The sequence below is a fragment of the Ursus arctos genome, unplaced genomic scaffold, assembly GCF_023065955.2.
Source record: "Ursus arctos isolate Adak ecotype North America unplaced genomic scaffold, UrsArc2.0 scaffold_27, whole genome shotgun sequence".
NCBI lineage: Eukaryota > Metazoa > Chordata > Mammalia > Carnivora > Ursidae > Ursus > Ursus arctos.
In genome coordinates this window covers 35881470-35896975 of record NW_026622952.1, presented here as the reverse complement: position 1 = coordinate 35896975, position 15506 = coordinate 35881470, and the positions used below count along the sequence as shown (strand labels likewise).

General features: G+C 41.3%; 1 protein-coding gene across 3 annotated transcripts in view; it reads left to right on the top strand.

Moving 5' to 3' along the window:
• The window catches only part of CENPU (centromere protein U), a 37980-nt gene that overhangs the window by 17262 nt on the left and 5212 nt on the right, over positions 1-15506 (top strand). For all 3 annotated transcript variants that reach the window (XM_026508587.4, XM_044387603.3, XM_057303544.1), the window contains exons 7-9: positions 4330-4393; positions 5465-5573; positions 15239-15317. In XM_026508587.4, coding sequence (XP_026364372.1) covers positions 4330-4393; positions 5465-5573; positions 15239-15317 — 252 coding nt within the window. The remainder of the gene's footprint in view (positions 1-4329; positions 4394-5464; positions 5574-15238; positions 15318-15506) is intronic.

Genomic DNA, 15506 nt, shown 5'->3' with positions numbered 1-15506 from the left:
TTCAGGAAGTTCCCACATGTTTTTTACCCAGCTTCATCTAATTCTTACTTTTTACATTACCAAAGATTAAGACCAGGACATTAGGGGCGCCAGGGTGGCCCAGTCGGTTAAGCGTCTTCTATTTGCTGTTTCTTCCAGTTTGGGGGGCCCTGGCATTCCTCAGCCTGTGGGCACATCGCTTCTGTATCCACCTTGCATCTTCACACCATCTTTTCCTTTGTGTGTGTCTCATCTTCCTCCGCCTCTCTCATAAAGGGTACTTGTGATGACGCTCGTGGGCTTGGACAGATCTTAGGGGGCACCATTCACTGCATACGGGCTTCCCTAAATGACCTTCCTTCCTCCCTTCTTTCCTTCCTCCCTCCCTCCCTCCCTCCCTCTGTCTTTCCTTCCCTCTCTCTTCTCTCTCTCTCTCTTTCTTTATAGAGGCAGGTGCAGAGGGAGAGAGAGAGAATCCCAAGCACACTCCATGCCCAGCATGGAGCCTGACACGGGGCTCCATCTCACAACCCCGAGGTCATGACCTCAGCCCAAATCAAGAGTTGAACACTTAACTGACAGAGCCACTCAGGCGCCCCCCCTTCTCTGCAGATTGTAAATGGCAGATTGGTCAGTGAAACTGAAAACAAAGCAATAAAAGTTTTCCAATTTGCAAATCAGAAAGAAAAAGTTGGGGAAAAAAAAAAAGAACAGAAGGTCACAGGAACCTGTGTGATAATACTGAAGGATCTAAAATATATAGTAAGGGTTCTGAGGGGTGCCTGGGTGGCTCAGTTGGTTAAGTGTCTGCCTTTGGCTGTGGTCATGATCCCAGGACTCTGGGATTGAGCCCTGCATTGGGCTCCCTGCTCAGTGGGGAGCCTGCTTCTCCCTCTCCCTCTGCCTGCCACTCCCCTGCTTGTGCTCTCTCTCTCTCTGTCAAATAAATAAATAAAATCTTAAAAAAAAAAAAAAAGAGTTCTGAAAGAAGAGTCAGAATGGGGTAGAAAAATTAAATTTAAGAAAAAAATGACTGAAATTTTCCACCTTACAGATCCAAGAAGCTCAGTAAACCCTAAAGCAAGATAAAACCATACTTAAGCATATCATAGTTAAAATGCCAAAAAACAAAGATAAGCAGAGAATGTTGACAACAGCTGGAGAAAAGGGACAGAGTAAATATACATGGGAACAGTGGCAAGTCTCACAGAGACAGTAGAGACCAGAAAACAGCAGACACACAAAGAGCTGAGGAAAAAAATGTCAACCCAGAATTCTAGATCCAGTGAATACATCCTTTAAAAGCAGGGGTGAATGAACACACTTTCGGATAAAGAAAATTTGCGAGAATTTATTGCCGGCTGACCTGCGTTAACAGGGTGCTACAGGACATTCTTTAGGCTGAAGAGAAAAGGTATCAGAAGGAAACTCAGATCTATAGGAAGGAGAAAAGACAAATCAGTTGGGGGGGCACCTGGCTGGCTCAGTCGGCAGAGCACGAGACTCTTGACCTCAGGGTTGTGAGTTTGAGCCCATGTTGGGTGTGGAGCCTACTTAAAGAGAATAAATAAATTAAAAAAAATGAGTGGGTAACAAAAACTACATGTTTTTTTTCTTTTGATGATTTCCTTAAACAGCTGTTTCAAGCAAAAATGACAACACTGTCAGGATGGGTTTACAACGTATGTGCCAGTAAAACCTGTGAGCAAAGCAGCACAGAGGATGGCGGACAAAGAGCAGTGTGGTTGTGTAATGAGATTTACGCAGTGGGAAGTTAGCTCCCGGAAGCAGGACGTGTGAGGTGGGAACGGACTGATTCTGAGCAGACTTCGCTAACTGAGGGACGCGGGTTCCTAGCCCTGGGGCAACCACCCTTAAACAATTCAGCGGCATAGCTAAGAAGCCGAGCAAAGAAAGTGGAATACCGAAATGTATTCAGTTAATCCAAAATTAGCAACAGAAGGAAAAAAAAATGAAGGGCAAGTGGAAAACAATAAGGAGGTTGGTAGACTTGGCCCTGATTGTACTTAACATTACGTGAAAAGTAAACGGGCTTTTGGAGCGGCGACGGCGGGACGGAGTAGATGAGCGGAGAGCGAGCGACACGGCCGACTTAAGCCTCGCCACGTCCACAGTTGCATCAGAAGTACGTGAACATTCCAGCTCCGGTGCGGAGAGTGCGGGTGGCCATATGCTGCGCCACGGCACATACGCTTTAAAGACAAAACAAGAGCGCGATGGCTGCGTAAGGCGGCCTGTGGACCCGCAGCAACAGCGGTCTGCATCCAGCCCAGACGCGTCTGTGTGGAGCTGCGGACCCAGCACCGGGTGCCCAGCGACCCGGGTCCCGGGGCGGAGTGCTGTCTTGCCACGCCTCTGTTTGGGCCCGGTGAAACTGATGTCACACTTCTGCCCCCCGGAACTGTTAGAGAATAAGTTTCTGTTTTAAGCCATCAAGGTGTGGTAATTTATAATAACAGCCACAGGAAACTAAAACACAACCCAGTGACTTCTTAGTTATGTGCTCTTTGGTTCTAGAATTTCCATTTGGTTTAGTTTAGTTTTATTTTTAAATATCGTTTCTTTTTCTCTGCTAAGGTAGCCTGGTTTCTTTTAATCATGAAGACCACTGTCTATGACAGCTGCTTTAAAATCCTTGTTCTGGGCTGAGTTGGGTTAGTTTCTCTTGAGTATTTTTTTCTGTTTTGACCGTGGGTCACAGTTTTGTATGACATTTTTAACTGAGTCCTTTTGGATTGTGTATTAGATACTGTTCACACGTTGTTGAGACTCTGAATTCTGTTACCTTCTTCCGGACGGGGACTCTTTATTCTAATTGGTAGCCTGATTATTGGCTGATCATATTTAGCTTCTGTAAGCTTGGTTTTATCTTTTGTTAGGGTCAGTTTGTGGAAAGCCTAACATATTTTCCAAGCAGTTCAAACTCACTGCAACTCATCCTCTGTTATAATTGTCGCATGATAAATTACCACAAACTTTGTGACTTAAAACGACACACATTTATATCTCACGGTTTCTGAAGGTCAGGAGTCCAGGCCCACCCCAGCGAGATTCTCTACTCAGGGTCCCACAGCGCTGAAATCAAAATGCTAGCCAGGACAGAACTCTCATCGGAGACTCGTGGTCCTCAGGCCTGAGGTCCTTGTTTTCTCTCTGGTTGAAGCTGGGGGTCACCGTTAGGTCTTAGTCGTGTGGCCCTCTCACAATATGGCAGCTAACATCCTCAGAGCCGGAGAATCTCTCCAGTCAGCGACAATGGCGTCTTCTGTAAGGTAACCTAGGAGAGGGAACAAGTATCCCATCCTACTCGCAGGTGCCACCCACTCCCAAGGGAGGGAGTTTGACGGATCAGTGGGGGTCATCTTTGAATTCTGCTTACAGCCTCCAGTCTCTTTCTTTCTAGTGCACCTAGTCTGAGATTGGTTTTAGGGTTTGTTAGGATGGGTCTAGGGTAGGCCTTACTCGAAGGTAGAGTTTCTCAATCCTTTTGAATTACAGTCCTGCCTAAAAAGCCTTTTTATTTCTTTTTTCAAGTTTTTTTTTATTTGAGAGAAAGAGAGCACAAGCAGGAGGCAGAGGGAGAGGGAGAAGCAGACTCCTCGCTGAGTGGAGAGCCCGATGCGGGACTCGATCCCAGGACCCTGGGGTCAGCCGAAGGCGGACACTTAGACTGAGCCACTCAGGCGCCCCCACCTGTTACATTCTTAATCCCGTGCCAGCCGCTTTCTAGGAAGCTTGATGTAGTCTCATTCTGCACTCGAGGAAGACTCGGGACCTTCAGGGAGCCCCCACCTGGACTCCCGATGCTGTTTTTTGAGCAGCCTGCTCCCAGTGCCTCTGCTGGGGCTCAGCTTGCCGGCGGCTGGCGGAGTCACCCCGGCGCGGGTGCGGCGGGGGAGCGGGCATGCCCAGGGCCCCCCTTCCGAGCTTGCCCGCCGCGTGTCCCCGTTGTCCTACACCTGAGGGAAGGAGCCTCCGCCCCACGCCCCTCTGGCGGTTGGCTGTGGCGGGAGAGCTCGTCCAGGAGGTTCCTTCACTCCGGCTTGGAGCAGCGAGCAACCGGATTCCACAGCTTATCACCTTCACTAATAAAAGTTCCGCTTCGGCCAAGCAACCATTGTTAAAAGCCAACTGAAAGTTTTATTTACTGTTTGAGACCGTTTAGTTTTTCAGTGTCTCTTTATATTAATTTAGATAGTATACATAATAATTTAGAACTAAATGAGAGTAACAGCCAGAATTGAGAGTGTTTGATAATACTGTGGTCAGTATACTCATGTTGTAAGAGAAGGAAAACTTTTCTGAAATAAATCTTTTTTTTTTTTGTAGAAAACTCAGAAAAAGATGTTTTGTGGCAAAAGGAAGAAATCAAGAAGTGAAGCCACAGACTCAGGTACAGAATAGTGTTTTATACTTTGTCAAGCGTTCAAGAATTTTATTTTAAAAACTTCGTTGTTGTTAAAGTAGTAAATTGTAAATATACAAAATTGCTACTTTGAAAAGCTAAAAATATGTGATTTTGTAGTAACTGATTTTTTCCAACATCTGTCATGAAAATTTTCAACCTGCAGCAAAGGCGAAAGACTTTTATAATATGTATTTATACTCCTAGGTCTGACTGTTACACCTGCTTTATCACCTTAATTTCTCATCACACAGTGTACTTTAAATACATCATGTGGTCTGTACCCTTTTGAATGAGGCTTTTTTTTTCACTTGGCATAACTTTTTTGAGATTCATCCACATTGTTCTGCATTTTTGTTGACACAAATAAAAGTTTATTGAAAAATGGGAGGAAAATAAAGCATTTTCTTTCCTTCCTCCATTTCTTTTAAAAGATAAGTCATACATGTTTAGAAAAATTTAGAAAGTATAGGAAGGAAGATAAAATCGCCTACAATCCCATCACCCAAAAAAGAGCCACCCCTGCTTTTTGGTATATAGTCTTCGGTCCTTTTACCAGAACTGCTCACCCCAAATGGGATCGTATCCTGATCAGTAAGTATTCTTACAACCCCATCTTACCGAATGCTTGACCCTTCATCCACATGACTAAGCCTAAATGAGCACACGGAAGAACCGTTCTGTGTTCTAGAAGTGGCCTGTTAGGGAGGTTAAAACGAAGCAGCTAGAATTAACAAGGAAGAGCCCCGCGACCAGTAGTGCTGGGTAGCCGCAGACTACTAAGTAAAGGGAGAGCGGGTAGGGCTGAGTCCGCAGGACTTTAGGCCATTCCAGTAGAAATGCGAGAACCAAGGAGACAGCAGTTAGTGACGGTATAGACGGGGATTTGTGAGATTGCACTGGCCTTGGAAGAAGCGAGTCATGTCTCGTCCCATGTGCCTCTTCAACCATAGCTGTTTCTGGCAATTTGGTGGGACAGTTTTTGTTGTAGGCTTTCAGAACCCTGGGCCTGGAGCCAAAATAGAATCAGTATATTAAATTGACTTCTCAATATTCTAGATACTTCCGACTCTGTACATATTTGGTGTCTGGAAGGAAAGAAAGCCAGTGACATCACAGAGTTGGATGTCGTTCTGTCTGCGTTTGAGAAGACCATCCTAGAGTACAAGTAAGTCTTTTGATGTTGTGATGTAGGCGCCCAGTGAATTTTCCTTGAAGCACCACTTCTGCTCCTCCCATGGCTTTTGATGTATTTTCATCATCTGGTTTATATATTTTTACATTTCCATTGTAATTTTTTCTTTAATTCTGTGAATTATTTAGTAGTATGTTTTGGTATGTCCAAATATGCGACTTTTTAATTTAGATGTTTGTAGTAACCTTGTGTCTTAAATATGTCATGATCAAATTTGATAGACTGGTGATATTTTTTGTAATTTTAAGGCTTTCTTTATGGCATAGCACATAATCTGTGGGGAATCTAATTATTGGATCTATGTAGAATCAGTATTATTTTTTCCTGATTCTTTTATCAATTTATGCTGTATATATTTAGGGACTATTTGTTAGGACATCATGTTTAAAATTGCTCTGTCTGGTAGACGGAACATTTTATCCTTCTGTAGTATCCTCTCCATTCCTAAAAATGCTCTTCTTGGTCTTAAAATCTGTTTTATCCGATGCTAGTATTGTGTCATTAGATTTCTTTTGCTAGCATTTGCTAGAACTTACATTCTTTTTACTTCCTTTTCGTTCCAGCCTTTGACCTTAAAATTTTGTTCATAAGAAATAGTAAAGTTTAGGGGCGCCTGGGTGGCTCAGTCAGTTGGGGTGTCTGACTTTGCCTCAGGTCATGGTCCTGGGGTCCTGGGATTGAGCCCCACATCAGGCTCCCTGCTCAGTGGGGAGTCTGCTTCTCCCTCTCCCTTTGCCCCTCCCCCCTGCTTGTGCTCTCACTCTCTCTTAAATAAATAACATCTCAAAAAAAAAAAAAGAAATAGTAAAGTTTAAATCCAGTGTGTCCATCTTTCTTGACTTCAGTCCATTTAGTTATCAACGTATTTGGAAGACTGTGTTGATGTATTGTTTTTATTTTAGATTTTTTGGGTTCTACTTTGTTGTTTTTACTTATAACTTTAATTATAACTTTTTAAAAAAATAGAATTTATAACTCTCCACTAATAGGATTAGAACTTTGGCCAGCTCTCTTAACTCTTGGCTACCTCTCCCTTTCCTCTACCCCAGAGATTTTTAATTTTTAATTTGGGTAAGATAAATTTTTTTCTCTTCTCTCTTCTCTCTTTTTAAGACATCAACAAACCTTATTAAGGTATTTATCTGATCACCTTTATTTCATACATTTCTTAAAACAACCTGTGGTAATGTCTGTTTTCTTATTTAATGCTTCATCCCACACTTTTGAGTGTGGCTCTTTATGTTGTAAAATTTCTAAATCCTTTGGATTTTGGTTATGACATTGAATTTGAATGACAGTTTAGCTGGATATAGTATTCTGGGTTCTAAATCATTTCCTAAAATACTTTGGAGTCACCGTTCCTTTGTCTTCTTTTGCATCTAGTGTTGATTTGGAAAATTTGGTGTCTGTCAAAGTCTTGTTTATATGTGATCTGCTCTTTCTAAGCTTTTAGAATAGTTTGTCTGTGATATTCTTCAATTTCACTCTATTGGGTTTGACTTTTCCAGTCTAAGGTGGTTCTCTTTTAATTCCAAAATTAAAAATATTTTTGTTCTGGGGCGCCTGGGTGGCTCAGTAGTTAAGCGTCTGCCTTCGGCTCAGGGCATGATCCCGGCGTTATGGGATCGAGCCCCACATCGGGCTCCTCCGCTGTGAGCCTGCTTCTTCCTCTCCCACTCCCCCTGCTTGTGTTCCCTCTCTCGCTGGCTCTCTATCTCTGTCAAATAAATAAATAAAATCTTTAAAATATATATATATATATTTTTGTTCTAATGTTATATCCTTGTCCTCTGCTTTGTTTTTCTGGATTTCCTCAGTTTAGAAACTAGAAGTTTGCGAACTTATTTCTCTGATAGATCTGTTATGCCATTTATCCCATCTCCTGAGTTCCGTATGTAGCCTTATGACTTTTGTCTAACGTTTCTATTTGGTTCCCTTTATGTCATGTTTTCTGTCGCTGCTATCCTCTTTAGACTATTTACTGGGCTAATTTCAAGATACTGGGTCATCTGTTATGAAATACCAGCTTCTCTTAGAATTTCTGATCTAATAGCTTGTTTTCTCTTTGAGATGGTTGCATTCCTCCAGTGTGTTGTTACTTCCAGCCTATGAGCGTGTTCACCCCGGTCCGTCAGCTTCTTTGTCAGACAGACAGTGGATATAAGGGAAGGCCAAGCCTTGATTCCTGTTCATTCCCATGAGTAGGAGGGATGAGACTGGATAAGGCGGGAAGCACCTAGCCCACAAAGTAACCTGTCACGTTAGGATTTAACCTTTGCCCTCCAGACATAAGCAGCGCTAGGAGCTGCTACACTCCTTCGATTATCATTCTCTAGCCCTGGGGGTTTGGCAGGGGAAGGTGGAGGAGACACCTGCCAACGGTTCTCTCCAGGCCCCTCAAGCACAGCCCAGGTTTTACTCTTACAGGCACAGGGACTGGGGTCTGGTTGGCTGCAGCTGTTAGGGAGGCACAGTGTGTGAGCATCACGCCAGGGAAGAAGCAGAGGCCAACCTCGACATCTCGAGACCTTCTGATCCTGGGCCACAGCCCCTGCCCCTCTCACCAGTTCACCCATTCTAAATACCTCTTCCTCTCACCTCAGGGATTTTCACGGCTTTCCCCCATTTTGAGGGGGTTTGCCCTCTTTGGTTCTTCTGGGGTTGATCTTGGGGAAAAGTGCCAGCCGGTCATGCTAATAACATCATCTTTGTGGGAATCGTCTGTTTTATTCTTCCATACTGTATGTTTTTTTTTTCCCCAGTACTGTGTGCTCTAAAGCCAGTTTGCTGTTAAAATTGTTACAGAAGTTTTCTTACCATAGACTATCTTGACTGTGTTATCCTTTTCCCATTCATAACTCTCTTCAAAAGGAGGAAAAGACTTATAGATTTCTGATGTTTTAATGAAATGGTAGTATCTTGCCTTTTAACATAGTGTTCTTGATATAAGAAATTATTTAGAAGAGATTTTTGTTAGCCTTTTTTTTTTTTTTTTTTTTTTAAATAGGCTCCATGCCCAATGTGGGACTTGAACTCAACAACCCTGAGATCAAGAGTCACACGCACTAGTGACTGATCCAGCCAGGCGCTCCATAGACTTAAAATTATACCCTTGTGTTTTTGTCATACCCCATGATTCTGGTAGAATCACTGATCTTGTTTTATTTTCTTAACATAAAGTATTCTCACCCACATGAAAAGTTTTGTTCTTTCAAAATCAAGTTAACTATTTGAGGATGTATTATTTTTAATACCCAAATCTGGAACTCACACCTGAATAATTTGTTGAACTTAAGATTGTAAGCAGATTACCAATGTATATGCAAGGAGGGGAGTAAGTATGCCGTGAAATGCAAACATTACAAACATAGGCTACTCTATTAAATGACTCAATCAGTTATTTGTAGGGAAGTGACCAGATTTTTAAGGTACTAGAATTTGAAAAAGCGGTGCCTGGCTATCATACGTAGACCACCACCATTTTAGCTGGTACAGTCTACCAGTTTACCATCATTGTAAGCCATATGCAGAAAGACCTAACCAGGTTTCCTGATTTTTATGTTTTTAACATCTTAAAATCATGATTTCATATTTGTATTAGAAATACCTTTTCTAAAGATAGAGCTGATGTATTTTTTAATTGTGAATCTTTTTTATTTTTAAAATTTGTTTAAAATTTATTTTTAAATGTGCATTTATATACCATAAAATTTACCATGGTGACGTTTTTAAGTATACAATTCAGTACTGTTAAGTATTGGTTTGCTTTCTCAAGATTGTTTTAGCTACTTGGTGTCCTTTGATACTCCATATGAAGTTTCGGATTTTTTTTTTCTGTTTCTGCAAAAAGTGCCATTGGGAATTTGGGAGCTATTGCATTGAATCTATAGATTGCTTTGGGTAGTATGGACATTTTAATAGTATTAAGGCTTCCAGGCCATGAACATGGGATGTTTTTCCCTTTATTTGTATCTCCAAATTCTTTCCACAATGCTTTTATAGTTTTTGGTGTATAAATATTTTGCCTCCTTGGTTAAGTTTATTTCTAAGTATTTTACTTTTTTTGATACTATTATAAATGGGATTTTCTTAATTACCGTTTTGGGTTGTTCATTGTTAGTATATAGAAGTGCAACTGTTCTCTGTGTGTTGATTTTTGTAGCCTGCAGTCTTGCTGAATTTGTTTATTCTAACAATTTTGTGTGTGTGTGTGCGTGTGCGTGTGTGTATGGAATCTCCAGGATTTTCTACACATAAAACATGTCCTCTGTGACAGAGATAATTTTACTTCTTCCTTTCCAATTTGGATACCATTTAGTTGTTTTTCTCACCTAATTGCTTTGGCTAGTATTCCCAGTACTGTGTTGAATAGTAATGGCAAGAGAGGCATCCCCACTTTGTTCCTGGTAGAGCAATAGCTTTTAACTTTTCACTATTGAGTATGATGTTAGCTGTAGGCTTTTCATGTATGGCCTTTATATTGATGTAATTTCCTTCTATTCATAGTTTCTTGAGAGGTTTTTATCATGAAAAGGTGTTGGATTTTGTCAAATGGTTTTTCTGTATCAGTTGAGATGATCATGTGGCTTTTGTCCTTCATTCTGTTATTGTGTTACATTGATTGTATTTCGTATGTTGAACTATCCTTGCATTCCAGAAATCCACTTTTTTGTGATGTATAATCACTGAAATGTGCTGTTGAATTCTCTTTACGAGTATTTTTTTGGGCAATTTTGCATCAGGAAGGATATTGGTCTCTCATTTTCTTGTAGTCTTTGTCTAATTTTGGTATCATGGTAATGCCAGGCTCATAAAATAAGTTTGGAAGTGCCAAACTGCCCCCCCCCCTTAAATTTCTTGGAAGAGTTTGAGAGGGATTGTTCATTCTTCTTGAAATATTTGGTAGAATTCTCCAGTGAAGCCATCTGGTTTGGGGGTCTTAGATGGGAGGTTTTTGATTAGCGATTCTGTCTTCTTTACGAGCTATGTGTTTGAACATACTTTTTGTTTCTTCCTGATTCAATCTTGGCACGTTTTATGTTCTTAGAATTTCTGCATTTCTTCAAGGGGTACCCAATTTATGGGGCTTATAATTGTTCACAGCAGTCTCTTATGAGCCTTTTTACTTCTGTGGCATCAGTTGTAATGCCTGCTCTTTCATTTTTTGAGTCTTTTTTTCTTAGTCTATCTAAGGATTGGTCAGTTTTGTTGATCTTTCCAAAAACCTCTAAGGTTCATTAATTTTTCCTGTTTTTCATTTCATTTGTTTCTGCTCTAATCTTTACTGTTCCTTCATTATGCTAGCATTGTTTGATCTTTTTCTAGTTCCCTGAGCTGTAAAATTAGGTTGTTGATTTGAAGTATTTCTTCTTTTTTTTTTCAATGTAGGTATTTACTGCTATCAGTTTCTCTCTTACTACTGCTTTTGCTGCATCCCGTAAGTGTTGGTACATTAAGTTTTTGTTTGTTCCAAGATATTTTTTAATTTCCTTTGTTATTTCTTGTTTGAACGATTGATAATTCAAGAGTGCGTTGTTTAATTTCCACATATTTGTGAGTTTTCCACTGTGGTCTGCAAAGGTACTCAGTAGGAGTTCAGTCATACTAAATTGGTTAAGACTTATTTTGTCACCTTACATGTGATCTGTCCTGGAGAATGTTCTGTGTGCATGTCAGAAGCATGTGTATTCTGTTATTGGGTGGAATGTTCTGTGTAGGTTTATTAGATCCAATTGGTTTATAGTTCTGTTCAAATCTTCTGTTTTCTTATTGAGCTTCTGTCTGGTGTATTATTGAAAGTGAGGTACTGGAATCACCTACTATTACTATGTTACTGCCTGTTTTCCCCTTCAATTCTGTTAATTCAGATTGTTGAATTGCTCCAGTGTTGGGTACACATATAACTTTTATATCTTCCTGGTGAATTGAGCCTTTTATCATTACATAATATCCTTTTGTGACTATTTTTGATGTAGTCTATTTTGTCCGATGGAAGTGCAGTTACCACTGCTCTCTTTTGGTTACCATTTGATGGAGTGTCTTTTTCACATTCAGCCTGTGTATTTCCTTCTAGGTAACTAAAGTGAGTCACTTGTAGACAGCATGTAGTCGGCTCTTTTTCTTTCTCAAATCCAATCAGTGACCCCATGTCTTTTGGGGAATTCCTGATAGTGACTTATTGCTGAATTTTAGTGTTTTCTCTAAGTCTTATAGTTATTTTGTCCTTCTTTTCCTCTCGTCACCTTCCTTTGTGTTTCATTGATTTTTCTTTTGTAGTGACATGTCTTGATTCTCTTTTCTTTTGTGCTTCTGTGGATTTCATGTGTCCATGTGTGTGCTTACCATGGGGAGGACATAAATCATCTTACAGCAGTCTGCTTTAAAATGATAACTTGACCTCAATCACCTACGAAAGCTCTACTCCCTTATGTCTCCCTCCCCCACTGTATGGGGATAACACTTTGTTATTGATACCACAGATTTCACCTTTTTTATTTTTAGCATTGACACGGTTTCATAGTTATTTTTTGTTTTTCTTTTAAATTCTGTATCATCATGAGAAATGACGTATGCGTCACTGTCACAGTATTACGGGGTTCTGTATTCGTCTGTTTACCTTTCCCAGAGACTTTTGTATTTTCATATGCCTTTGTGTTGTTATCTAGTGTCCTTTTGTTTCAACTCGAAGGACTCCCTTTGGTAATTCTTGGAGGCAGGTCTAGTGAATGAAGCCAGCCTTTGTTTATCTGGGAAAGTCTTTATTTCTCCTTGATTTTTGAAGGATAATTCTGCCAGGTGTAGTATTCTTGGATGGCACTTTTTTCTTTGAGTGCTTCGTACAGGTCATCCCACCCTTCTGTCCTATAATGTGTCTGCTGAGATTGACAAGGACATGTTATGGCAGTCCCCTTGTAACTGACAAGGTGCTTTTCTCTTGCTACCTTCAGGATTCTGTTTTTGCCTTTGAATTTTGACAGTTTGAATATCATGTGTGTCAGTGTGGCCTCTTTGGGTTCCTCTTAGCTGAGGTCTTTTGAGCTTTCTGAATTTGGGTGTCCATTTCCATCTTCAGATTAGGGAAGTTTTGAGCCATTATTTCTTCAAATAAGTTTTCTGCTCCTTTCTCTCCCTCCTCTTTGGGGATATTGGCGCTATCGAATGGTTCCTGTGAGTTCCATACACTGTTCTCCATTCTTTTTGTTCTTCTGACTTGATAATTTCAAATGACTCATTCTTGAGTTTGCAGTTTCTTTCCTCTGCTTGATCAAATCTGCTGTGAACCCATCTAGTGAATTTTTCAATTGTCATTGTATTATTCAGCTCCAGGATTTGATCCTTTTTTATAGGTTCTCTTTGTTGATGTTCTCATTTTACTCATGCATCATTTTCCTGATGTAGTTTATTCATCCGTGTTTTTTTGTAGCACATTGAGCTTAAGATGATTAGAGTTTTTTGTTACCCTATTCATAGGTCTCTATTTCTTTATTTAGGGTCTATTTCTGGGGATTTCCCCCCCACTTGATTGGGTTGTTTTCTTGTTTCTTGTAGTGCCTTGTTATTTTTTGTTGTGTTTTGTACATTTAAAAAGCAGCCACTCCTCCCAGTCTTTACATACTGGATTTGTACAGGGGAAGATCTTTGCCAGTCAGCCTGGGTGGTCCCTCAATCTTTATCTGATTTGTATCTTCTTTGGGCTTGTGCATGTGATTTCCCAACTAGAGAGGTTCGCTTCTTTCTTTTTTAGGGATCTGTAATCCTTAAAGACGCAAGCTCCCACTGGTGTGTCTGTGGCACTATAGGTTCTCATGCTGCAACAACCTGCTGAGCTCCTTTTTGGTCTTTCTGAGCAAAGGCATCCAAGATTTCAGTTCCCATCATTGCCCTACTACGGGTGACACAGAAACCATTCCAAAACATTGGATAAGCTTCTATTCTCTTTCCCTCCCAAAGGAGAAGGTGTGAGCTGGGCCATCTGTCCTGATCTGCTGTGCGTGGCATTGCTGAATCTCTGACTGCAGCAGCCGCTGGACTGTCTTCTCCGTGGCAGCCCGGCATCCCAAGTACGCTGGTTCCGTTAGTGTTCCAGATCGGGCGCGATGGAAAGGAGTCCCTCAGGCAGACCCCTGAAAAGCCAGAACTTTGGACCTATGTTCCACTCTTTCCTTCCCAAGGGAGAAAGCACGCACTGAGCTGCTCAGCTGAACCAGGCTGTGCTGGCTTGGGAGATGCGCTGTCCAAGTTGATATGAAACTGCTTTTTACCTGTTTCAGTAGGACTATTCCTGACTTGAACTTGCCTGCAACTTCTGAATTGGTTTCTGGCGTTCTCACGAGGTCTTTTGTGCTGTATATGGTTGTTAAGTTGGTTTCCCTGTGGGGGGAATCTGTTCTGGGGCCTCCTATTCCACTACCTTGGTGAGGTCACTAGAAACACCTTTTTTTTTTTTTTTTAAAGGTTTTATTTATTTATTCATTCGACAGAGATAGAGACAGCCAACGAGAGAGGGAACACAAGCAGGGGGAGTGGGAGAGGAAGAAGCAGGCTCACAGCAGAGGAGCCTGATGTGGGACGCCCTGAGCTGAAGGCAGACGCTTAACCACTGTGCCACCCAGGCGCCCCTAGAAACACCTTTTAACACTCTTTTTTGATGAGACCTTTTACAAAGATCTCTATTCGAAAGTACAAGCCTTCTCTTGTGTTATGCTTAGCTCCTGAGTGACTTTTCTTGCTCGTGGATTTCCCCCCAAAAATAAACAATTTTCTAATTACCTGTCACTTATACAAAATATTTATTACTTTCAATTAAAAGGACCCTTTCTAGTATCCTGGGGCACCGAGTCAGAGTAGGGGGTTAGCCACTGTCCTGGAAGATGGCCTGCTGCCGCTACATGCTGGGGGTCTGCCATTTGGCTGTGAGAGCGCCAGACTGGGGGCTTGGGCCCTCTTCTTCTGATGACGTGTACCGGAACCAGTTAGGGTCAGCTTTGTAAGGTTTGGAAGAACTGGACTTTGGCTTCTTCAGTCCAACTGGCTTTCCCTACTTACTTGGTTAGTCCAAATGTCTTACAGTTATTCCTCCAGTTGTTGGCAGACAGGGGCTGAAGTCTGCTGCTCATTGGATCAGGTGGCAGGAAAGGACGGGGACTGGCTGTACACCGTTCTACATGGCTTGCCTTCACCTGTGGACGTAGCCAGCGTCAGGGAGTGAAGCTAACCATGTGCCTGAAGGTTTAGGGGAAACTATTTTCCTGTTCTCTTTTGTTGAATCTGTTTCCAGTATATATATATATATATATATATTTTAAGCTTTTATTTATTCAAGAGGGCATGAGTGGGAAGGGGGTGGGGGAGGAGAGGGAGAAGTAGACTCCACGCTGAGCAGGGAGCCTGATGACAGGATACGGTGGTCCTGGGATCATGACCCGAGCTGAAGGCAGACACTTAACCAACTGAGCCACCCAGGCGCCCCTTAAGTTTTTTTTTTTTTTAAGCCTGAGAAATCTCTCTGGCCATGCCATCTTAGATATTCAAAGTGGTGTATGCCAAATTGTGGTTTGTTGACGTGCTAAGCAAATGAAACACACCTTTTGAAATCCTTTATATAATACCTAGTTTGATCTTTTCTTTTCCTGCTATAGACAAAAAGCAGAATCTAAAATTTGTAAGGAAGCCATCAAACAATTTCATTCTAATATGAAAGAAGAACTCATCAAAATGGTAAGTTCACGGACATAAATTTGTTGGTCTCAATTTGTTTTGCTAATCCTGAGACAGCGTACGGTTATCTTAGAAAACACTGCATTTGCTGGTGACGTGGCAAAGAGCTTGTTCGAACTATTCATGTCTCACAGGTTGTTTTTTAACTAAATGCAATATATTGTGAGTTAATAAATATTTTAATTTTGG